This window comes from Arvicola amphibius, chromosome 2, assembly GCF_903992535.2.
Source record: "Arvicola amphibius chromosome 2, mArvAmp1.2, whole genome shotgun sequence".
NCBI lineage: Eukaryota > Metazoa > Chordata > Mammalia > Rodentia > Cricetidae > Arvicola > Arvicola amphibius.
Window position 1 is genome coordinate 15,875,670 of NC_052048.2, and position 24,436 is coordinate 15,900,105.

The 24,436-nt window shown below is 44.4% G+C and overlaps 1 protein-coding gene across 1 annotated transcript in view; it reads right to left on the reverse strand.

The window, feature by feature from the left end:
* Positions 1-3,536: 3,536 nt before the first annotated feature.
* Positions 3,537-24,436, reverse strand: part of Crebl2 (cAMP responsive element binding protein like 2) — a 31,199-nt gene continuing 10,299 nt past the window's right edge. The window contains exons 2-5 of the mRNA XM_038320203.1: positions 16,007-16,204; positions 11,652-11,796; positions 10,623-10,659; positions 3,537-6,451 (exon numbers count right to left, since the gene is read on the reverse strand). Coding sequence (XP_038176131.1) covers positions 10,646-10,659; positions 11,652-11,796; positions 16,007-16,204 — 357 coding nt within the window. The 3' untranslated portion in view covers positions 3,537-6,451; positions 10,623-10,645. The remainder of the gene's footprint in view (positions 6,452-10,622; positions 10,660-11,651; positions 11,797-16,006; positions 16,205-24,436) is intronic.

A 24,436-nucleotide genomic window follows, 5' to 3' on the forward strand; every position in this document is an offset into this window, starting at 1 on the left:
GTTTTCAAAAACATTTTTTTCCATGCTATGAATTCTTGGTCTTTCTGGTTAAAAAGTTGACGCTCACGTGGGCTTTTTAATATTTTTCTTGTCCTGTATTAGTAAAAAGATGGGAGATACCCTAACAAGGTGAGAGGCATTCCCAGCTTGTGTCTCTTAGCCCTCACAGAACCCAGCCTTCATGGCCTGACAAACTTTTGGCTTTTGGCTTTTTGATGTTAACTTCTCTTCCTGTGTGGTTGCTGGGGCCTGGCTGCTATAGTTTCAAATGCAGTTTTCTGGTAGGGTCTCTCGATACAGATCCCTGACTGGCCCAAAACTCATTTTGCACTTATCTTTTTTGTTTTTTGAGATGGCATTTCATGTATGTAAATGGAGACTGTGCACTGGTTTCCCAGTCACCCAGATCTGAATAATCACATAAAACTACATTAATTACAACAGTGTTTGGCCTACTAGCCCAGAATTATTAACCAACTCTTACATCTTAAATTAATCCATTTCTATTAATCTATGTATCACAAGGCTGTGGCCTACTGGTAAGGTTTCGGTGTCTTTCTCCTTGGGCAGCTATATGGTATCCCTCTGACTCTGCCTTCTTTCTCCCAGCATTCGATTTAGTTTTCCTGCCTAGCTCTATTCTGCCCTGCAGTAGGCCAAAAAGCTTCTTTATTAACCAATGGTAATAAGACATATTCACAGCATACAGAGGGGAATCCCATATCACATGTAGCCCAGGTTGACCCCAAACTTTTTATGTAGGTCAGGATAATCCTTCTACCTTCAGCTGAAAAGGGTCAGACAGGTTTAGTGAGGGCCGTTGCCTGTTTGTTGCCACAGACCTTGTATTTTCTCCCGTGGTCCTGAAAAGTGTGGTTTTGGTGTGGTCTTGGTGTAGTTTTTGCCATATTTGATTCTGAGCTGTCCTGGCCTTTAGACTCCATTCGATGTTCCTGTCATCTGTCTCAGGGTCTTACAAGTGCTTGCCAGGAAATGGGTGCTGAGGGAGGCAGGCCTGGCCTGAGATTTTCCTGTCAGATCTTTGCTGATCAAATTGGTCCATCAGGGGGGGCTGGAGAGATGGCTCAGAGGTTAAGAGCACTGGCTGTTCTTCCGGAGGTCCTGAGTTCAATTCCCAGCAACCACATGGTGGCTCACAACCATCTGTACTGAGATCTGGCGCCCTCCTCTGGCATACATCGAGGCAGAATGTTGTATACATAATAAATAAATCTTAAAAAAAAAAAAAAACCCAAAATGGTCCATCAGACACAGCACTGCCCAATCCAGGCTAGCCCAGGCCAGCCAGGGCTGCAGAGTGAGACCTTATTAAATAAAGAAAAGAAAAAGAAATTCAGCCCAGCTTCTGCCTCAGGGTTCTCGAGTGGGTGAGGCTTCAGCCGCTTCTGAATCTTAACACTATGTGTCCGGCCACGGAATCTGAGCCCACTTCTTCTTTGAACGTACACTTTGGGGTCTTGGATGCTGAGCTGGGCTGTGCTAGGCCCCCATTTGACCATTTTCAGTGGTACACTGGAGACTGACTGTCCAGGGTCTGTAGCATTCTCTGACTCCCTGAGAGGGAGGACACACCCACATCGCTGAGCACCACACGGATGTCCTTAGAGGGAGGACACACCCACCACCGCTGAGCACCACATGGATGTCACTGATGTCCTGAGGAGGACACACCCACATCGCTGAGCACCACACGGATGTCACTGATGTCCTGAGAGGGGGGACACAACCACATCGCTGAGCACCACACGGATGTCACTGATCTCCTGAGAGGGGGGACAACCTACCACCACTGAGCACCACATGATGTCACTGATGTCCTGAGGAGGACACACCCACCATTGCTGAGCACCACATGGATGTCACTAAACATGGAGTTTAAGAGACACATGTAACTGGGCTAAAGTCATCTGTAACATGCCATGATTTTGCACACTTTTCAAAAGGGCACCCCTAGTGAGTTGAGGAATTAAAAAAGGCAGACCCAGGACTCAGTGAGTGGATGGCAGGCGGCTTTCTTCTACAAGGGCTTATTAAAGAGGAATGTGAGCCAGAGTTCAGACCCATCGGCCACCTTCACTGTGCCTCTGTTCCGCTGCACACGTCAGTAAACCTTTATGTGACAGTCCAGACTTGGATTAATGACAACTTGTCATTAAGGAAAATGGTGAAATGGAAAAAAAAAAAACCCAACAAAACCCTGTTATTTAGCAGCCTGAAAATCACTATATGTAGATATGTAGATAATCAGACCAAAATATCACCAGTTGGGACATCAGTGGTTCTTAAAATGAACCTAATTAATTGAAGGCTATTATTGCCACAAAGAGCTTCTAGTTATATCGATTCAAAGGGTAAGCACAGCAATACATAGAAAACAACCCGGGAATAGGCTAACGTTACATTTTGATTTATGCTCATTAGACAATTTTATTTTTGATAACTTAAATATGTACATACTGTGGATATTTTTTCCACATTTGTTTAGTGTGTATATAGGTTGTAATCAAAGGACAGTTTGGTGGGGGAGAAGGTTCTCCCACACTGTGTGTGGGTTCCAGGGATCAACTTGGGCTGTCAAGCATTGTGGCAAGTGCTTTACCTGCTGAGCCTTCCTGCCGGCCTAGTCCTGTGCTATTTGACAAGCAGGTTTTCTTGTCAATTTGATGGACTTAATCACCCAGGAAATACATCTGAGTGTGTCCATGAAGGCATTTCCGGAAGTTAACTGAGGAGGGAGCACTTGCCCTGCATGGGGACAGCACTATCCACTGTCCAGGGACCCAACTCAGGACAAAAGGAAAACAAGCTCATCAACATGTCTGCAGTGACATCATTACCCCTGCTTCCTTACTGCAGGTGCAGTGACGTCATCAACCCCTGCTTCCTTACTGCAGGTGCAGTGACGTCATCAACCCAGCTTCCTTACTGCATGTGCAGTGACTAGCGGCCTCACAATCCTACTGCGATGCCATCCTAGGTTGGACAGAATAAACCCTTCATCAGGCATGTGTCACAGCAACAATAAAATGGTGACAGTGACCGGCTTATCACACCAGCGACCTCTTGAAAGTGACTCTGTGTGGAAGATGAGGAGTCCGGCTGATTAGATAATTCTAAGTTACTCAGAAAGTGGACTGCGGACCTGCCTAGTCCCCTTTAAATAAAGAAGAATTACGTGTATGTGTGCTTGCCTTAGTGTGTGTCTGTGCACCACCTATGTGCAGGAGCCCATCTGAGTCCCTGGAACTGTAATTACAGGCTGTGAGCCACTATGTGGGTGCTGGGAACTGAACCTGGGTCTTCTGCAGGAGCAGTAAGCAGTCTTAACCACACAAGAGTGCAGATGCAGGGTCAGTTCTCCCTTCCACACGTGGGAGCTGCACTCAGACAGTCGGGATTGGCAGCAGGTGCCTTTGCCTGGTGCGCCATCTTGATGACTACAGTCCTCCTTTTCTCTTTTAACTGCTCTGGGTGTATACAGAGGGATTCAGCAGTGTGAAACAGGCAATTTGACATGAGTTTGGTGAATATACTTTATTTATCATAAAAAATATAATTGTACAATGCTCTTCTGAGAAAAACATCCTTCATTGCCCCCAAATACCATGTGGTTTAATTATCTCTCATCTTTAAAAAACAAAATATGTATTTTAATATTTGTAACAACATGCAGCTGATTTATGTGAAATATATTTATTTTTTGTTAATTTTACTTGCCTTTAACTAAAAGTGAAGCCCAGTTTAATCTGTATTTTTTTATATAAGCAGCCAAAGCAAAGCCATCGCAGCTCAAAGATGATAAATTCTAGATGGAGATGCTAAGCACTGTCCACAGCAAATAGTGACGGATGGCTGCTGAAAGGCTCTGCTCTGATTCAGTATCACAAAGTATTTTAGATAAGACAGAAAACAAATTAAGAACTTCAGCTACAGCCTAAAAGTTGACCAGACCAAATCAATTCCATATTGCACCAGTTGCTCCAATCTGTGGGAAGTGGATTCTAAAATGATAGAGTCGGCTTGGTGTGAATTCACAAATATACTTTCTCCTTACTCTCTGAGATAAAAAGAAAAAGGAGATGGGCTCTGCTGACTGAGGCACAAGGCCTCTTCCTGCCCCGGACAATGGCCCAGGGCTCCGTCCCTGCTTGTTGTCCTCTGGGAAGGATGTGCAGCCAGCACATAGCGTCCCTGAATGGCAATGGACATGGAGATGCTCCAGCTGTTGGAATCAGGACCAGTGAGTGGATCTCAGGCTTCTGAGGAAGAAGGGCCGGCACAGGTCCCAGGGCAATCAACAGACACGTCCCCTTCAAACACCAAGGGCCATTCTCTTGGTCTGACCAGTTCACAACACTAGAGCGATACAGGCACACGAATAGACCCAAAGTGCAATCAGCTTTCGCTCCAAGCCCACCTCTTTGGGGTGACCCTGCGGTTGCAGTTAGAACCTGCGGAGTCTTCAAGCATAGCGCAGACATTCATTCTGGAATGTTTGCTTTCAAAATAACATTTCTAGAGAATTCAAAAGTTACTGAACAAAGCAACATAAAGTCATGGGCTGTTCTGCAGTGAAAATATATGACTGAGTGGACCAGCTGGCAGAAACACGCCCAGCACAGTCTGAACACTATATTTAAAACACTTAAATTCTTAAGGGCCCGAATATCAACAATCCTTTGTCTACATTTATGGTCATAAGAAGACATTAAACATCCTTAAATGCCCATTTTTCTTAAACTCAGAGAACCCCAGCAAGCTGGGCTAGTGGTCTGTCAGTGGTCACACACCCCTAACATGCTATCTAAGTCTAAAGCTTGAGATCAAGGGATCTTGAGTTGAGAGGAGGCATCTGTTTAAATGCCTGCCTGCCAAGAGATCCATCTCATGTTCCACCTCACAGAAAACCTGCCAGCCATGTCTGAACCATTGTGTGCAGGCCGCGCAGGCCTCAGAACAGCTAGGAATGTGTCCTGGCACAAAACTGTAAACTCACTTCCAACACTCGGTTCCCAGGCTTCAAGTCACAATGTGGAAAGGTCGGACACGACTGAAGACTGATAACTGCCTCATCAACCGCCAGTCCTTAGCAAACACTTCTTGCTTGGAAGCCAAGTTTCTGCCTCATCAGAGTGAGGAACCATTGTAATTTAGCAGCAACAGAGAACACCACCTGACTGAACTAGAACAAGAGTGAAGCAGAGGTCATCTTGCAGTGCGTCCTCCCATGAGCTCTGCCCCTCAATCACCACTCCATGTCATGTAGATGCAGCTGTGATGGGAACCATACAGAGCCACTGCCATGCCACATGCCTGTCAGGTCCCAAGCTACAGTGCAAGGTACAGCTTAGGATGCCCCACCACATGGGGGCACAGGCTAAAGTGCGTACAAGCACACAGTGGGCTTCCTTCTGGCTCAGAACACATTCATAAGGGCACTCACATCAGGGGAGACACTGAGTGTTCTGCCAACCGCAACAGCCATTAGCATTCCCAGCAGTGTGGCTTGTGCTCTACACGGGAGGGCAGATACTCAGTCTCAGCAGCTAGTTTCATTCTGCGTTCTTCACATAAAAAAACCACGCCTTAGTTGAGTACACAAGCAAACATGTATGAACATTCACTTCTGTCTACCCCATGTACATGTAAGAAACAGAAACACAAGTGCACACGCACACTGTAGGTTACAATAACAAATGCTACTGAAAAGTTACTTTCACCTGCAAAGAAAACATGGCTAGTTCTTCTCCAAGCACGGAGTTGGCCTTAGCAACTTTCATAAACACAGTCTGCGGGAACAGCAGAAAGGGGCTGTCTGCGGGCTTTCTTGGTGGGCTTCTTACGTACATTCTTTAAAACAGGCATATCACTGTGGATTATAAAAATAGAACTGTATATATCTGCTAATAGATACTCACAGCTTATGCTGGAATGGCTCACAGACAATCAAACATTACTCAAGTAAATATAAAGGAGTAACATTGGGTCCGTAAAAGCTGAGACCCACAGGAAACAAACAGCCTATTTGGTTTCATTTCGTAGGGCGATTAAAGACACGAAGAGAAGTGACAAGCACACATACAAACACATGAGTTACATAGGGAAAATACAAATTAACCAAAAGAGCCATACGGCTAAGGTGCAAATATGCGCTTTTCATCCTCTTTCCTCCATTTCTGTGGTTTCAGGCATCATAACTTGTAGACCGACATGAAGAGCAATACAGAGTAGGTCTGAATGTTGGCAAATCTAAGTGTTGAAAGTTAAAGCAAAGGCTTTCGTGATGTATGATCACACATTTTGGATTTACAGAGATGCCTACTAAGCAGTAAGCAGTACATGGAGCCAAGAAGCAAAGTCCTGCCCATTTGTCCTCCATAGACACTAGAGACCATTGGCTTTGATCACTGCATTTTAGATGTTCTTCACCCTGGAGAGAAAACAAATGCACCATCGTAAGAATGTTTCTAGTCAATGAAGTTTGCTAAATCAGCTTTTAAACTCATGCATTTATTTATTCATTTACTGTTGTGTGTGAGTGCCAGGACACACATGTGGAGGTCAGAGGACAACCGCATGTTCAGTCTTCACCTTACACCATGTTTGAGGCAGGGTCTCTTTGTTGTTGTTTACCTGTGTACACAAGAACTGCCACCCAGTGAGCATCCAGAGGTTCTCCCATCCCCACTTCCCATCTGGCTATAGAAGTGCTGGGATCGCAGACCACACTATAGTGCCTGGCTTCATGATGCTGGGACTCACACTCAGGTCTTCATGCTCTCATGGGAAGAACTTTACTCACTGAGCCATCTTCCCAGCCCATCATAAGCAGCTCCTAGTTTTTGAGACAGGATTTTATGGATAGCCCAGGTATGTCTCGAACAATCTATGGAGCAATCTCTTGTCAAGAAATGGGATTACAGGTGTGCACCACTACACCCAGCTAAAATTCTTGACTTTTTCTTCAGGTTAATATATGCAGGAAGGCTTCTGTTGATGATGTTGTTACTGTGTGACTTGTTACGAGACAAGACCTTACTCCATCACAGGATGGCCTGGAACTATGTAGCTATGAAGGTTAGATTGACAGACTCTAGAATCACCTGGGAGAACAGCTTGTGGCGATTACTTTGTTCCACTAATTGATATGTAAAGAGCCATCTTAACTATGTCTGATGAGGGGAACTCTGGACTGCATATGTGGACAAAGAGAACTGAGCAATAACTTCATGCATCCCTCATTCTCTGCTTCTTACTGGAGATGTGATGTGGGCAGCTTCACAAGCTCCTACCTCTGTGACTTCCGCACCATGATGGACTGTACTTTGAAGTGCAAGATAAAATGGACTGCTGTGGAATAATTCTTCTGTACACTGTGAAAATGTGTTACTCTCACTGTTGATAAGAAGCTGAATGGCCAATGGCTAGGCAGGATTCTCAGGGCAGGAGAATGCTGGGAAGAAGGAGGGCAGAGTCAGAGGAGTAGCCAGCCAGACAGAAAGGAAGCAGGACATGCAAACAGGTAAAAGCCACAAGCCTTGGGGCAGCAATAGATGAATAGAAATGGGTTAATTTAAGTTATAAGTGCTAGTTAGTAATGAGCCTGAGCTATTGGCCAAGAATTTGTAATTAATAAGATGTCTCAGAGTGGCCATTGGGACCGGCTGCCAGAACACAGAGAAAGTCCACCTATAATCCTGCTTTCCAGTTGCTCTTGTCAGACTATTTTATCATAGCAACAGGAAAGGAACTCAGACAGTAGCCCCAGGCTGACCTCAAAATTACAGGATTTTTTTTGGTCTCAGTCTCCAGAGGGATCAGATGACAAGTGTGAGTCACATGTTCAGCTAGTGAGACTTTTTAAAGATTGTGAATATATAGAAAATTAGTTAATTTGGTTATTTTAACTAGTTTAATTTAAATTAAGGTCCAATGTTATCTAGTAAAAGTTATCAAAAACCCAATTCCTTTAATTTTATAACTTGTTTTGAGATTGGGTCTCACGTAGCCTAGACTGGCCTCAAATTCAGTGAGCAGCTAAGGATGGTCTTGAACTCCTGACACTCGTGCCAGCGCTCACTTGGCCCCAGTGTGGCAGTGTTTACTTATAACCATTTCAAGTCCTCCCAGACAATAAAGATGAAGAAGTAAGTGCTTGACATGTTCCTCCTCCACCTCCTGGGTACAGATTACACCTGAACCCCTGACATCATCCTGAAATCCTCACTCTCTTCAACCAACGAGCACGTGCAGGCCATAAGCTGCCATGTTGTGTGAGCCTCTCTGTCGTGCTATAGAGGAAACTGGGCTCGTTATGCCCCCCAAAGGCTCTGTAACATTCTTAGATGAAATGGGTAAAATTTCACAGCCTAGCTTTGAGAATGGAATCTTTTGATATAATGCCAAAAACATGAGCAATGGAAGATAAAAGAAGCTAACCAAACTTCATCTGAGCTAAATCTTTGTGTGTCCAAGGATATTATTCAGAAAGTGAAAACACAGCTGATTGAGCAGGAGAGAAGCCTGCAAACCACACACCAACCGCACGCCTAGTGCCAGAGCCAGAGGGAACTCCTAAAACTCACTCCACAGCAGGGCATGGAGACACATCCGCATCCTAGCTCACAGGAAGCTGAGGGAGGAGGATCACTGAGTTCCAGCCACCTTGGGCTGGATAGTGAGACCCTGACTCAAAACAAAACAAAACAAAACAACTCCCCCCCCCAACAAGACAACACAAAAAGCTTCAACAACAAAACAAAATTCTAACGCTGGCAAACTTAAACATGTTTCTAGAAAGCATATACAAGTGGCCAGAAACAAAGAACAAAAGAACACAAGAACAAAACACAGAATCAATATTCATTAAGGAAAAGCACAATGAGGGAACAGTGAGATGACCCAGTGGTTAAAAATGCTTTCTCTACAACCCTGGTGACCCGATTCCCTTCTGACATAAAGGCAGAAGGAGAGAACAGACCACAAAATTGTCCTCCGAGCTCCACGCACGCTCTGTGCACATTCACACCCATCACACACACAGTGATAAACACAATGATACACTACTTCATGCTCACTAGGAGAGCTGCAGTTTAAAAACACTAGGCACTGGGAATGGTGGCACAGACATGTATGTATGTAACCCTGTCACCTGGGAGAGGAGACAGGCAGAAAGACTGCAGGAAGTTTAAGGTAAGCATGGTAAACATGAGTTCTAGTCCATTTTGGGTTACACAGCAAAACTCCTGTTTTTAAAATAAATAAATAAATAAATAAATAAATAAATAAATAAATAATCCTAGCACTCAGGAGGCAGAGGCAGGTGAATTTGACTTTGAGGCCAGTCTGGTCTACAGAGTGAGTTCCAGGACAGCCAGGGCAACAGAGAGAAAGCATGTCTTGAAAAAAATCAATCAACCAATTAATTAATTAAAATTAAAACAAAACCCAAAATAGGGCTGTCACAATGGCACATGCCTGTAAACCTGGCTACCAGAAAGGCTGATTGATTCCTGGGATTCCATCAGCCCCAGGCAACACAATGAGATCTTGTCTCTCACAAAGGAAGATAGCAAGCACTGATGAGATAGAGAAAGCGCTGCTAGTAGAAATTGACACACTTCGGCCATCAGAGAAGAGTCTGGCAGTTCTTAAGAAAGTTAACCAGAAGTCCATATGGCCCAGCAGTCTAACCCCAGGTGCATATTCAAAAGAGCTAAGTGAGCTGCGGTGGTGCACACCTGGAGCCCAGCACACCTGGAGCCCAGCACACCTGGAGCCCAGCACACCTGGAGCCCAGCACACCTGGAGCCCAGCACTGCGGAGGGAGGGGAAGGCAGGAGGACCAGGGCTCAGGTTCTCCTCAGCTACACAGTGAGCGAAGCACCCCGACCCAAAACAAACCAGGTCAAGCCCATACACAAATACTTGTATACACATGCTCACAGGAGCAATGTTGACAGTATCCCAGAAGCCAGCAGGTAGAAACAAAGCCTATCAATGGACAGATGGATGAACAACCGTGGTATGTGCATCTATAAAATGATGGATCATAAAGAATGAAGTTCTGATACATGGAATAACATGAGTCCAGCATGGAAAGATCAGGCTAGGTTAAGAAGTCAGATGCAGATGATACTAAATGATCCCATTAATACAACATATTTATAATGGATTCATCCATTGGGACCTCAGGTCCATGGCTGCAAAGGGCTGTTTAATGGTCCAGGGTTCTCTTTTAGGGTGATCACACATTTGTAGTTAGAGATAACAGTTATGTAACCCTGCAAATACACTAAAGGCCTGCATAGTCAGCTTACTTATTTTTTTAAAAAAAAAGACTTATCCTGCCTGCATGTATCTTTGCATGCCAGAAGAGGGCACTAGATCTCATTACAGATGGTTGTGAGCCCTATGGTTGCTGGGAATAGAACCTGGGTCCTTTGGAAGAACAGCCAGTGTATTTAACCTTGAGCCATCTCTCCAGCCCACACTGTCATTTTAAAATGGTAGATTTTTTTTGAAGTTGTTCATTTCATGTTATATGAATTTTACCTCAACAAAAATAAAACAACCCTGGGCTGAGCATGTAAAGAACTTACCTAGCATTTCTGAAGCCACGGGTTCAATTACCCAGCACTGCAAAAGAAGAGAAACACTCAATGTTACAACTTACGGTAGCCAGAGCCTGGACTTGTGAGAACAGCTTCTAAAATTGCCCTCGAGAGACCCAGGGCCTCACCCAGCCACTCTGCTATTTCTCTCATTTCCCTGTTTTGGTTTTTGCCCTAGGGCTGAAGGAGCCTAGAGCAATGGCTTTCAACATGTGGGTCAAGGCTCCTTTAACAAACCTCTAGTTCCAAATAAATTTACATTATGATTAATATTTTTGTTTTTGTTTTTGAGTTTTTGCTTCTTGTTTTGTTTCAAGACAGAGTTTCTCTGTGTAACCTTGGCTGTCCTGGACTTGCTCTGTGACTAGGTAGGCCTCAAGCTCAGAGATCTGCCTGCCTCTGCCTCCCAAGTGTGAATTAAAGGCGTGCACCACCACTGTCTGGCTTACAACTCATGACAGTAGCAAAATCACAGTTCTGAAGTGGCAATGAAGATAATTTTATGATTAGGGTCATCACAGCATGAGGAACTATATTAGAGTCACGCCATTGGGAAGGCTGAGACCCACTGCCCTAGAGCACGCTAACTCCGACCACAGCAGCTGCTAAACCACAGCCACCTACGACTAGAGTTCTTTAGCGCTCTACTGGAGTAATGTCTAAGTTAAAGCTGTGAGTGACAGCACAACTAAGAGAAAGTGGCATTCCCACCACGCTCAGGGCCACTTTAAATCACGGGCTGTCACCACACAGTCCTCAGCTGGCTGGCAGGTCTGTCTTTTGACATGGGGTCTTCTTAGGAAGCCCACATTGGCCTCCAACTTGAGGTTTCCCTAAGTGATGGCAGAGCAGCTGTGCACACAGCCAGCCTCCAGCTGGCTCTCACTTCAGGGTTAAGAATCCTCCACCACACTGACTAGCATTTAAAGAGGACAGCAGCACTTCCCTTTACTACAAGTGACACACTCTACCTTGGGATGCTTGCTTAACAGGAATGCTTTGGTAGACGGTACTCACACAAATTGGTGTTAGCATCTGTCTTCCCAGCTTTGGGATGCCTGCTTGAGTTCTGCTGAGACTTGTTCTGCTCCTCTCCAGTGAGAAGGGCCCTTATTTCAGACGGGATTTTCCCTTGGTCCATTGCCATGCACCACTGCTTGTACTGAAATATTTAACACAGTTAAGTCAGATGCTAAGTCAGAGTTCAGGCAGCAGATGTGGAAATCCTAGACACAAGAGCTAGCCTGAGGGCTCAGCTGTAGTTCACTGCTAGATCACGTGCTAGCATGCAAGAGGCCTTGGGTCTGATATCCAGTACTGGGTGTGGGGAGTCTTCTCTAATAAATATTCAATAAACAACTACCAGTAGTAGCTGTACGCACTACTATTACATGTATGAGAACACACATACGTTCTACCACAGTGTACACTATGAACTTTTGGGAATATACAAAGTGAAGCAAATCAAGTCAAAATAATAATGACATATAACAGATCAAATTCATCATAAAATCAATAGTGATTTCAATACAATGCCCATCAAAATCCCAGCAAAATTCTTCAAAGACCTCGAAAGAATGGTACTCAACTTCATTTGGAAAAGCAAAAAACCCAGGATAGCCAAAACAATCCTGGGCAATAAAAGAACTTCTGGAGGCATCACAATCCCTGACTTCAAACTCTACTACAGAGCTACAGTACTGAAAACAGCCTGGTATTGGCATGAGAACAGACAGGAGGACCAATGGAACCGAACAGAAGACCTGGATATCAATCCACGTATTTTTGAATACCCGATCTTTGATATAAAAGCAAAAAATGTCAAATGGAAAAAAGAAAGCATATTTAACAAGTGGTGCTGGCATAACTGGATATCAACATGTAGAAAAAGGAAAATAGACCCATATCTATCACCATGCACAAAACTCAAGTCCAAATGGATCAAAGACCTCAGCATAAAGCCAGCCACACTGAACCTTATAGAAGAGAAAGTAGGAAGTACACTTGAACACATTGGCACTGGAGACCACTTCCTAAATATAACCCCAGCAGCACAGACACTGAGAAAAACAATTAATAAATGGGACCTCCTGAAACTGAAAAGCTTCTATAAAGCAGAGGACACAGTCAACAAGACAAAACAACAGCCTCCAGAATGGGAAAAATCTTCACTAACCCCACATCAGACAGAAGTCTGATCTCCAAAATATACAAAGAACTCAAGAAATTGGTCATCAGAAGAACACATAATCCAATTTTAAAAAATGGAGTACAGACCTAAACAGAGAACTCTCAACAGAGGAATCTAAAATGGCTGAAAGACACGTAAGGAAATGTTCAACATCCTTAGTCATCAGAGAAATGCAAATCAAAACAACTCTGAGATTCCATCTCACACCTGTAAGAATGGCCAAGATCAAAAACACTGATGACAACTTATGCTGGAGAGGCTGTGGGGAAAAGGGAACACTTCTGCATTGCTGGTGGGAATGCAAGATGGTATAACCCCTTTGGATGTCAGTGTGGCGATTTCTCAGAAAATTAGGAAACAACCTTCCTGAAGACCCAGTAACACCACTTTTGGGTATATATCCAAAGGATGCTCAATCGTGCCACAAGGACATGTGCTCAACTATGTTATAGAAGCTTTGTTTGTCATAGTCAGAACCTGGAAAGAACCTAAATGCCCCTTGATCGAAGAATGGATAAGGAAAAATGTGGGAGCCGGGCGGTGGTGGCGCACGCCTTTAATCCCAGCACTCGGGAGGCAGAGGCAGGCGGATCTCTGTGAGTTCAAGGCCAGCCTGGTCTACAAGAGCTAGTTCCAGGACAGGCTCTAAAAAAGCTGCAGAGAAACCCTGTCTCGAAAAACCAAAAAAAGAAAAAAAAGAAAAAAAAAGAAAAAATGTGGGTACATTTACACAATGGAGTACTACACAGCAGAAAAAATAACATCTTGAATTTTGCAGGAAAATGGATGGAGCTAGAAAACATTATTTTGAGTGAGGTAACCCAGACACAGAAAGACAATTATTACATGTACTCACTCATAAGTGGTTTTTAAACATAAAGCAAAGAAAACCAGCCTACAAACCACAATCCCAGAGAACTTAGACAACAATGAGGACACTAAGAGAGACTCACATAGATCTAATCTACATGGGAAGTAGAAAGTAGAGAAAGACAAGATCTCCTGAGTAAATTGGGAGCATTGGGACCTTGGGGGAGGATTGAAGGGGAGGGGAGAGGCAGGGAGGGGAGCAGAGAAAAATGTAGAGCTCAATAAATATCAACAAAAATGTATAAAAAAAACGATATATTACAAAAAAACTGATTAGTATCCATCTGGAACGTATTACCTTCCTCTCTCAACGCCCTTATTTCTTTGCTTTTGTGCATAGGTGTGAGTGCATGCATGTGTGCGTGTGTGTGTGTGTGTGTGTGTGCGTGCGTGCGTGCGTGCGTGTGTGTGTGTGTGTGTGTGTGTGTCACTGTTCACAAGTTCAGTTGATGTTGGGTGTCTTTCTGAATCACTGCCCCCTTATTTTTTGAGACAATGTCTCCCTGACCCAGGAGCTCACTAGACTGCTGGCCAGCCCACTCCAGGGATCCTCTGTCTCCCCTGCCCCAGTAGGGAATGACAAGTGTGCGCTACTGTAACTGCTATGTGAATTCTGGGGACTGAACTCAGGTCTTCTTGCTTGCATGGCAAGTGGTTTACCTAGTCATCTCTTTGTTGCCCCCTTTAGAATTTTATTTATTATTATTGTGTATGAGCTCACAGGCCACAGCATTTATGCGGAGGTCAGAGGAAAGTTCTGTGAGTCGGTTCTTGTCTTCCATCCTTTTTTTTTTTTTTTTTTTGGTTTTTCGACAAGGTTTCCCTGTAGTTTCTAGAGCCTGTCCTGGAACTATCTCTTGTAGACTAGGTTGGCCTCAAACTCAGAGATCCGCCTGCCTCTGCCTCCCGAGTGCTGGGATTAAAGGCATGCGCCACCACCGCCCGGCTTCGTCTTCCATCTTTATCTGGGTTTGAGGTTCAGACTAATCAGGCGGACAGGCTTTACTCAATGGGTCATCTTGACCCTTCCCTCTTCTTAAATTCCTGGGTTTCTATCAGTTGCATGTATAGAAGTCACATAAGAACCTTGGATGTCAGTCCTCCTCTTCCACCTCGAGACAGAGGTCATCTGTCATTTGTTGCTGCATTGGCCCTGAGCTTTGGGAGCCTGGTGTTTCTGTCCTCGATCTTGCAAAGGAGCACAGGGATTACAAATGTGCCCTAGCATGCACCCAACTTCAAGAGGTCCTGAGAATCTGCCCTCAGGCACTCTATTCAGTCATCCCCCTCTGCCCTGCAGATTTTATTTTTAGACATAGTCTCATGGAGTCCAGAGGCTGGCCTTGAACTCCTGATCCTCCTGTCTCTAGCCCCCAAGTGCTAGGATTCTAGGCATGTACATGCCCAGCTTCACTGCTTCCTAAGAATCCAGCTTTGGAACAGTTACGGTAGTACCATCTGCTCGTACCTGTTACCTCATCCCTGAGTTCATAGTTAAAGCTCTGAATGTAAAGTGATGGATTCACGGGACCACAAATGGCAGCCTCCCATGAGAATCATGGACTGTTATATGGCTTTTCCCACTTAGCCATACACTGAACTCTGATACTTTGAACTTCTGCTCTTCCTGCCTCCATCTCCCCAGTGCTGGGAATACAGGCTTGTGTCATCACACCCCATCTCCTGCCGTGCTGGCATCAAACCCAGAGCCCCATGCATGCTAGATAAGCACTCTACCAGCTAAGCTGCATGCCCATTCTTTCTAACTTTCGCTACACTCACTACAGTACCTTGAGCATGCGTGTGGAGGTCAGAGGAACCTTGCAGGCACAGTTTGGGGGATTGCGAAGGTCATCAGTCTTGGTGGCAAAGCACCTTTCTCTTGTTTTCTTTTGAAGGTTTATACAATTTATGATATATTATAATATATATATATACATATAATTTATATATAATATACTTTGTCTGCATGTATGCCTACACATGAGGAGAGGGCACTGGATCCCATCATAGAGGGCTGTGAGCCACCATGTGGTTGCTGGGAATTGAATTCAGGACCTCTGGAAGAGCAGCCAGTGCTCTTAATCACTGAGCCATCTCTCCAGTCCCCATTTTTTTTTTTTTACCATAAACAATTTCTTACTGTTCCCACCAGCACTGTATTAAAAAAAATGCCTTCTTCTCTACAATGTGGCAAAAAAGACTAACATTCTCTTCAATTGCCAACTGGACCGGTAGGGACTGGTCTGACTCCTGCCTTTCAGTGACAGTCAAGTCAGGGGGTGTTTGTCCTGCTGCTGACAGACTTTACCATTTCCAGTTCCTCCCGGAGTGCACAGATAGCTCTCTCCCGACTGGACACCAGCTCCTCCAGGTACTGGTATCTCAGCTTCTTCCTGGCCCGGCACTCCCTGGCACTCTGCCGGCTCCGCTCCAGCTTTGCTTTCAGGTCAATTTTGGCCGGCTTCCGTCCTCGTTTCCCAGGCTTCTTCACCTTGCCTCCAACCACCTGCAGCGAGAGAGAGGAGTCATCGTTTTTTCCTTTTAGTTCTCTTAAGAAAAAAGCAACTATGGTTGCCTATGAGCAAAGAGAGTGTGTATAAATAGTAGGAAGTGAACCTACAGAGTCAAGAAAGCATAATCCTGTCTCATAATCTTGCTGGGTCCTCACTTTTTTCATACTTTTGATGTCAGGAATGTGAGATAAGGTGTAATGCAAGCTTTTCCTAGTTCTTCAATAACAATAAAGTTTAAGTAGCTCAACAAGAAGTTCTATAAGCCATATGAAGATGGTTATTTTTAACTTTTTTATTTTTATGTTTTTAAATTGTGTGTGTGTAGGTTTGTGATGTGAGAGCAGTCACCTATGGAGACCGGAAGAGGGCACTGGGTCCCTACAGGAGTTCCGTCAACTGACAGAAATGCTGGGCTCTGGATGCAGTGCCTGCTCTTAGTCAGGGGGCCATCTCAGTCATGTTTATTGCCTTGAGAAAATTACATTAAACTAAGTAAAAACATTCAAAATCTGGGGCTGGAGAGATGGTTTAGAAGTTAAGAACATTTGCTGCTCTTGCGGAGAACTCAGGTTTGATTCCCAATACCCACACGGTGGCTCACAACCATCTGTAACTCCAGTACCAGGGGGTCTGACACCCTCTTCTGGCCTCCTCTGTCACCAAGTATGCAGGTAATACATTTATACACAGAAAATAACAAAATAAAATATTTAATTAAAAAATAAAAATACTAGGTTTATTGTGATGTCTTTTAAAGTTTCCTGTGTATGGGTGTTTGCTTGCACAGTCTGTGTAGTGCATGTGTGTCTGGTGTCTGCTGAGGTCACAAGAGGGCACTGGATCTCTTGGGACTGGAGGTACAAACAGTTGTGCGTGGCCATGTGGGCACTAGAAATCATCTGAAAGAACAAGTGTTTTTAATCATGGAGCAATCTTTCTAGCCCCAGGTTTTCATGACTTCAACATAAGAAAGTTACCTATGAGGACTTCTTTTCTTGTTGTTGTTTTGTTTTGTTTTTGTTTTTGTTTTTGTTTTTTGTTTTTTGTTTTTCGAGACAGAGTTTCTCTGTGGCTTTGGAGCCTGTCCTGGAACTCACAGAGATCCGTCTGCCTCTGCCTCCCGAGTGCTGGGATTAAAGGCGTGCGCCACCACCGCCCGGCTCCTATGAGGACTTCTTTGCTGGGTATGACTATGAACAGGTTTTATCTCATGTATATTTTCAAGATTTTTTTTTTTTTTTAGGATGGCTGCTGGGACTGTATTCTTTGCTTGGTGCAAGGCACAGTTATGGGGTAAGAAAATCTCAGTGCTGTGGTCAGTGCCTTTGCTTGTAGTATCCTGCCTAGTTTTCGGGGGGGGGGGTGTGGATGGGATGGGTGAGTGGGGCTCTGGCCTAGCACCACTGACGCTTTGGCTTGGCTGGTGGTTCTGCCAGGTTCTGCCCCATCCTGATGGGGCCCTGCTGTTGGCCTGGCCAGAGAACAGGCTGCTTCTTCATGGTTTCAGGAGCCAGGCCGCAGGTGATCCCGATTCTGGAGGGGGGGGGGGGGTGGACGCTTCTGTCCAGTGCTCAGGAAATGCTAATACTGTGGCCATGGATGGGAGGATTGGCTTCCCAAAAAGGCTGGTCCACTAGTGGTCAGGGTTGGCTTTGGGGAGACCCTGGTGGAGGGGCAATGTTAGTGTTCAGGCATCTGTACTGGCCTACCCTTGGGGTCCTGACAAGATACATCATCCGTTGCAGCCACTAAGAGCACCCTCTGTGCACATTTGCCACCTTCTCTTTCAAAAGGGCCTTGCCCACCTCCCGTCTCCCCACCCCCCTTCTGCCATTCTTGTCCCCAGGAATTGCTCTCTGCCCCCTTTTCTCTCCTATCAATAAACCTCCCATGTGATCCCTGTTGTATTGCATGACTTCTCTTTGGGCGTTTTTAAATAAATTATAACAGGCACGGTGTCCCCCCAGGCTCACAGATACAGGTCATGGGTAACCAGGAGAGAGCCACCAGAAGGTATGGCTGCCATGCTTTAGAGCCTGCATGCTGCGGATATTGGGGTAGTGGTCATGGTGGCAAGGCCTGGGCCCTAGGCTGCAGGGCCCATTTGCAGGGCTAAGTCACTGGAAGCTGCTACTGGACGACCTGTGATTGTGTACTTGCTCACTTTTTATTTTCAAGATTTTTAAATTTACAATTAGATAAAATATATAATGCCTACATTAAATCATATGTAGATATAAATTAATATGTATCCTAGGCAGCTTAGCTATAAGCTCCTTCTTCAAATGTATTGGGTCCACAGGAAGAAAATCAGGAAGACCCTGAAATTTTCTGGAGTCTCTATGAGTCAATGCCCCAGCCTGTCCCACGGGTGCCACAGACTCACACTCCAGATCCGCACTCACTCACTCTGTGTTGGCACAATTATTAGGAGACTGGCACAGAAATGTAAGCTTCCCCGCTGTTGAGTTCTGGAAGAAAGCCACTAGGCAGCAATGCAGTCTCACGCCTGTCTCGGGGAAGGCCAGCTGGGACAGAGTTCTGCAAGCCTCACTCACTTAGAGCGCTCTCCATTCTCCACCATTGGCCTGTCTGCCTCTTTATCTGACAAGACTGATGCCTGTTTTCCTGAAAGCCATCCTCAGAGAAAGCCTGGATGACAGAGTGGGGCTCAATGGTAGAATCCAACCTTGTGTAAAGCCCTGGGTTCCATCCTCACCTCCACCCACATAGTTCTCTCAAGAATGCACGTTTATGTCCTGAATGCTTTTAAGGCAATTCTAAAGGAGAAGGTGTGAAATGTAACACCAGCAGTTAATCACTGCCATAAATGTAAAACCTGCAAGGCAAGAAAGCTACAGGGCAATACTCGTTTGTTTATCTGAGACTATTAATAGTATCACATACAAACAATGCCAAGCACACTGGAACAATCAGACCACTAAATTTGATGTTTACATTTTTAAAAAACCAAGGCCAGTGTTCCTGCACAAACCTTTAATCCTAGGATACTCTAAGAAGAGGTAGGTGGACTTCTGTGAACTATGTCAAGCTGCATAGTGATCTTGACTCAAAACAAAACAAAAACCAGACAACAAAACAAAACACAGACAAAAACAAACAAACAAACAAACCCTTATTGGCTCTGGAGTTTCAACCCAGAGCCTTAGCCCTAAAAACAAAACAAACACCCTCTATACTTTAAAAACAAATAGGCCATTTTTATAACTTTACCAAATTCCACTTCTATGCCTCTCGTATCTCACAGGATAGCTTTGGAAGGAGACAGGCTACTTCATAGCTGTGGGAAAATAGTGCCATTTCCACTACCATATTAAAGCTACCATGGACTGGAGTAATAGTTCAGCAGTTAAGAGCACTGCTATCCTTCTAGGATCAGGGTTCAATTCCCAGCACACACATGGGGCCTTATAGCCACCTGTAACTCTAGTCCCTGGGGATCCAATGCCCTCTTCTGGCTGATGTGGGCACTGCATGCACTTGATACACATACACACTTGTATGCGAAACACAAATATTAAAAAAAAAACTAAAAGCCAGTTACTTTTCTCTGGCAACTTTCAACTTCTCCAAAATTGGTCTTTTAACGTTTTTCTGGTCTGTACCATGATGTTTATATTCCAGTACAACCAGAATGCTTTCCAGGGCCAAATATTTGTTAGTAATTGCAGAATGGCCTCAGTGACCTAAGCATTATGAAATTTTATATGTTTATATTTCACAATATTTTGAAACCATCCTGCATTAAATTTGTGATTGCTGTAGTTCTTAGAAAGCAATATAAAGGGCCAGGTCTGACGAAGCACAGAGGTACAGACTTGTCCAACATGCACATGCAATACATAATGCATGTCATGCATGGTGGAACATGCTGTATTCAGGAGGCTGAGGCAGGAGGACTGCTTTGAGTTCACAATCAACCTCAGCTACAGAATGTGAGTGACCCTGTCTGAAAAGATAGACACAGACGTAGACACATACACGGAGAGGAGGGACATAGCATGTGTCTATAATCTCAGTACGCAGGTAACTAAGCCAGAAGCTCAGGAATTTGAGGGCAGCTTGGGTTTCCTTCATAGTGAGACCCTATCTCCAAATGAATGAACTAGATGACACAGAGTAAAGGGGCTAGTTGTATAAACTTGACAACCTGAGTTCAATTCCTGGATGCCATGGTGGGATAGAAGGAGAAAATCAACTCCTAAAAAGTTGATTTCTGGCCTCCATATGCATGTCATGTCACATGTGTGCACTCTTGGTCTGTCTTTTCTCATATCCACTACAATAATAATTCTTTTAAAAAAAAGGCAATATAATATGTACCATGCAGGTGAGTCAGCAATCACAGTGATGCTCTAGTTAATTCAGGGAAGGCTGCCTTTGACACCAGCCATCTCTGGCTGAACGAGAACAGAGTGTACAGTAATCCTCTTTGAGTTCTGAATTAAATACAGCAAAGCCATCACACCAATCCTAAGTATCTACTTCACTTTCATAGCAAAGATGCAGCTACTGTATTCCATTTATTTTTGTATGTATGGGGGCATCTTGCTTGCATGTGTATCTGCAGCACTTACGTGCCTGATGCCTGTGAAGACTAGAAGAGGGCATTGGGTCCCTTTGGAATTGGAGTTGGAAGCAGTTGCGAATGCTAAGAATCAAACCTGAGCCCTCTGGAAGAGCAGTCAGTGCTCTTAACTGCTAAGTCATCTTTCCAACCCCAGGTGTTCCTTTCTTAAAGCTGACAGGCATAGTAAATTAACTGGAAGGTTCTGTACTTTATGTTATCAATACAATTAGATTTAAGGGCATATAACCACCACTTCTCCGGCTTAGTTTCTTCTGCAATGGGTCAAACGGTCTGCTTTCTGTAGCAAGCACAGTCTGGTACTGAAGTGCACCAGTAAACTAGTGAGTTGTTAGTATCTGAGGATTGTTGTAAATAATCTCGAGCTTTGTAAAGTACCACATACCACAGCAGTTTGCAAAACCAGAGTAACATATAAATATGTGACACATCAGTTGCTTGACACCTGAACTTTATGTATTTCATAAGCCATTCAGGTGTTGATGGGGGATGGCTCAGCGGTTAGAAGCATGCACTGCTCTAGCACAGAACCTGAGTATGGTTCCTAGCGCCCACTTCAGGCATTGCACAGCTACTGCTACTGCAGCTCCAGGGGGGTATCAAGCCTCGGGCTTCTGTGGGCACCTGCACACACATGGATACACATGCACAAAATCTTAATATTTTTTAAAGAGTATTGACTTGGTTTCTTTCTCTTTTTGGCTAATTAGGACAGCTATACAGCCCAGACTAGCCTTACATCCTAAGTGATCCTCCTGCCTTTGCTTCCTGCGTGCTGGGATTTCCGGACCTGTGTCTGTTAACTACCTGTTTATAACATCTCCTTAGCCAAGTATGGTGGTGCATGCCTTTAATCCCAGAACTTGGGAGACAGAGGCAGGCAGATCTCTGAGTTCAAAGCCAGCCTGGTCTACAGAGTGAGTTTCAGGACAGTTAGGGCTACACAGAGAAATCCTGTCTCAAAAAACAAAACAAAATAATTTTTTCCTCTTTAAAGTTAGGCTAAAATTAAAATGTCATGACTTTTAGAAACTAAATAGTACAATACCATAATTCTGAGTACACAGTAATAAATATTTAATGTGATAAAAATATTTCTTAATAATCAGAGAAGACTGAGAAATTAGAAAACTATTTTGAGAAAACAGACTATAGGATTATAAGGAAATTTAAAAACTTTAAGAGGAACGAAATGAAAAACAGAAACCAAATCTATGTCACGTGACTGATGAGTTGCTCAGAGGACATCCTACACCAACATTAAATCAAGTTTTAAAATCAATAACCCAACTTTCCATCTTCAGAAGCTAGAGAGCAGAAAATTAGAGCCAAAGCAAAGACAGATGGCAATAAACATACACGGGGAACTCTTAGCAAGGCAGCAAAGCAGGCTCAAGGCCAGAGTGTAGATGGTAGACCTCTAGCAAGTAGTCTGAATTAGTTATAAAAAATCAGGGAAACGCCAGTTTCAGGTGACTTCACCAGTAAATTATACCAACATTTAAATAATTAACATTTAGGCCTGGCCCATGTCTATATCCTGAGCACTTAGAAGGTATTGTTCGAAGTCAGAGTTCAAAGCCATTCTGGTCTACATGAGACCCTGCCTCAAACACAAAACCAAAGAATTAACACTAACCCTTCACAAACCCTCTCAAGAAATCTAAGAGGAAAAAAACAGTTTCCAATTCCAATGAGGCTGACACTAGAAGGAACCAGAGATGGTAATCCTAAGATTCAGGAAGCTCAGGCAGAAGGATCACATGTTCAAGGCCAGGCTCCAAAACAAGAACAAGGGGCTGAGAATGTTCAGCTGGCAGAGTACTTATCTAGCATAAAAATTGGGTTCAACTCCCAGCGCCACATAAACTGGACATGCGAGCACATGCCTGCAATCCCAGCATTTGGAAGGTATGGGGCAGGAGGATTAGAAATTCAAGATCATCCTTATCTATATATTGAGTATTAGGTCAGCCTGGGCTACATGAGCCTCAATCTCACAAAAAGTGAGGGGGAGCTGGAAAAATAACTCAAAGGTTAAGGGTGCTTGCTGCATAATCACCAGGGTCAAAGTTTAGATCCCGGCACCCATGTCCCAAGCAAGGCATTTAGTATAGGCCAATAAACCCCAGTTATAAGGCAGGCAGAAAGGAAAATCACTGGTGCTGGCCAGCTGTCAACCTGGTCAAGGAAATACAAATCCCAGGTTCAGAGAGAACCCTAACCCTGATTCATAGAGACCCTGCCTCAAGGATAGATGGAGACTCACAGAAGAGGATACTGACATGTGCAGCTGCACACACGTGCACACACATAGACATGCACACACAGACGTGCACACACATAGATATGCACACACAGACATACACACACAGACTGACACACAGACATGCTCACACACACATACTGACACACATATGCACATACACACGCACACTGACACAAACACAATGAGTCCCAAACAAACAACAAAACAGAAAACCAAACCCGTAAGACTAAATTCAGTAACATAAAAGGACGACTCTGTCCCTTGACCAAGAGGGATTTACCCTAAGAATGGAGATCAGTTTAACATCTGGAAATCTTTTATAAAACATTATATTGAGAGAGAGAGAGAGAGAGAGAGAGAGAGAGCGCCAATCAGTCCAGTGTTTGAGGGTATCCTGGGCTACATGAAGACACAATGTCAAATAAACAACCCCCCACCAAAATTCCTACATAGATATTCAAGTTCTTTTATCATGATTCAATTTTCATTCTAATTATACTTATTCACTTTCTTTATGTAAAGTACAAACACAGCCTTATCCAAAATGATGGAAAGTTACACAATGTTTTCTAGGAGACTATGCAATACAACCACACACTCAAAGTACCTCTGCAGACAGAGAAGCCCTCTCAGCGGAGGGACCCTTCCACACCAATTCTTTGGTTAGAGAAGTGAAGTAGTGCCAGGGCGCTTCAGCAGCCCTGCTTACCTCCCACTGCTGTGATGCTGGTGACTGGGAGATCAAGACCTGGCACAAAGGGCATCTGAACCTAGAGGAGCAGAGCCTTCTCGTTGTTCCTGGGATGAGCTATACCACACGTGAGGCAATGGCAGCCTTTCTCCTGCAGGGCTGAATTGCCAAGGGGGTGGCTAAGATCAAGGAGGCAAACAGCAGTAGCAGTGATCCCCTGGCCACCAGTCTGTCCTCCACCTGTGTGTTTCAACATCTCCCCAGCTTCACCTGGATATGTGTAGCCTCAGGAAAGATAAGGATAAACCCTATAGGCACAGCAATCGTTCTGATTTCCCCACTGGAGGAATACATCTCCACAGTGTGAGCCTTGGTCACATTCCTGCTGAGTCTCCCAGTGTACACTCTGGTAGGTTTAGGAAGGGCTCTGCCTTGTCCTCTTTCAGGTGGTTTGGATTCAGGGCAGGAGTGCCTGTCATGTGTGGGAACTAAGAAAGTCTAGAAGCCAGACAGAGTAGCTGTGGGTCATACTGGGGACTCCTGAGCCCCTGTGCAGGCCCTAGTAACAGCCAGATGTTGAGCTGGACAGAGACCCGGTGCTGTTGCTTGCATCTGGAGCACTGCACGTCTTCAGTCTTATCCCTGTCAGTCCTCTT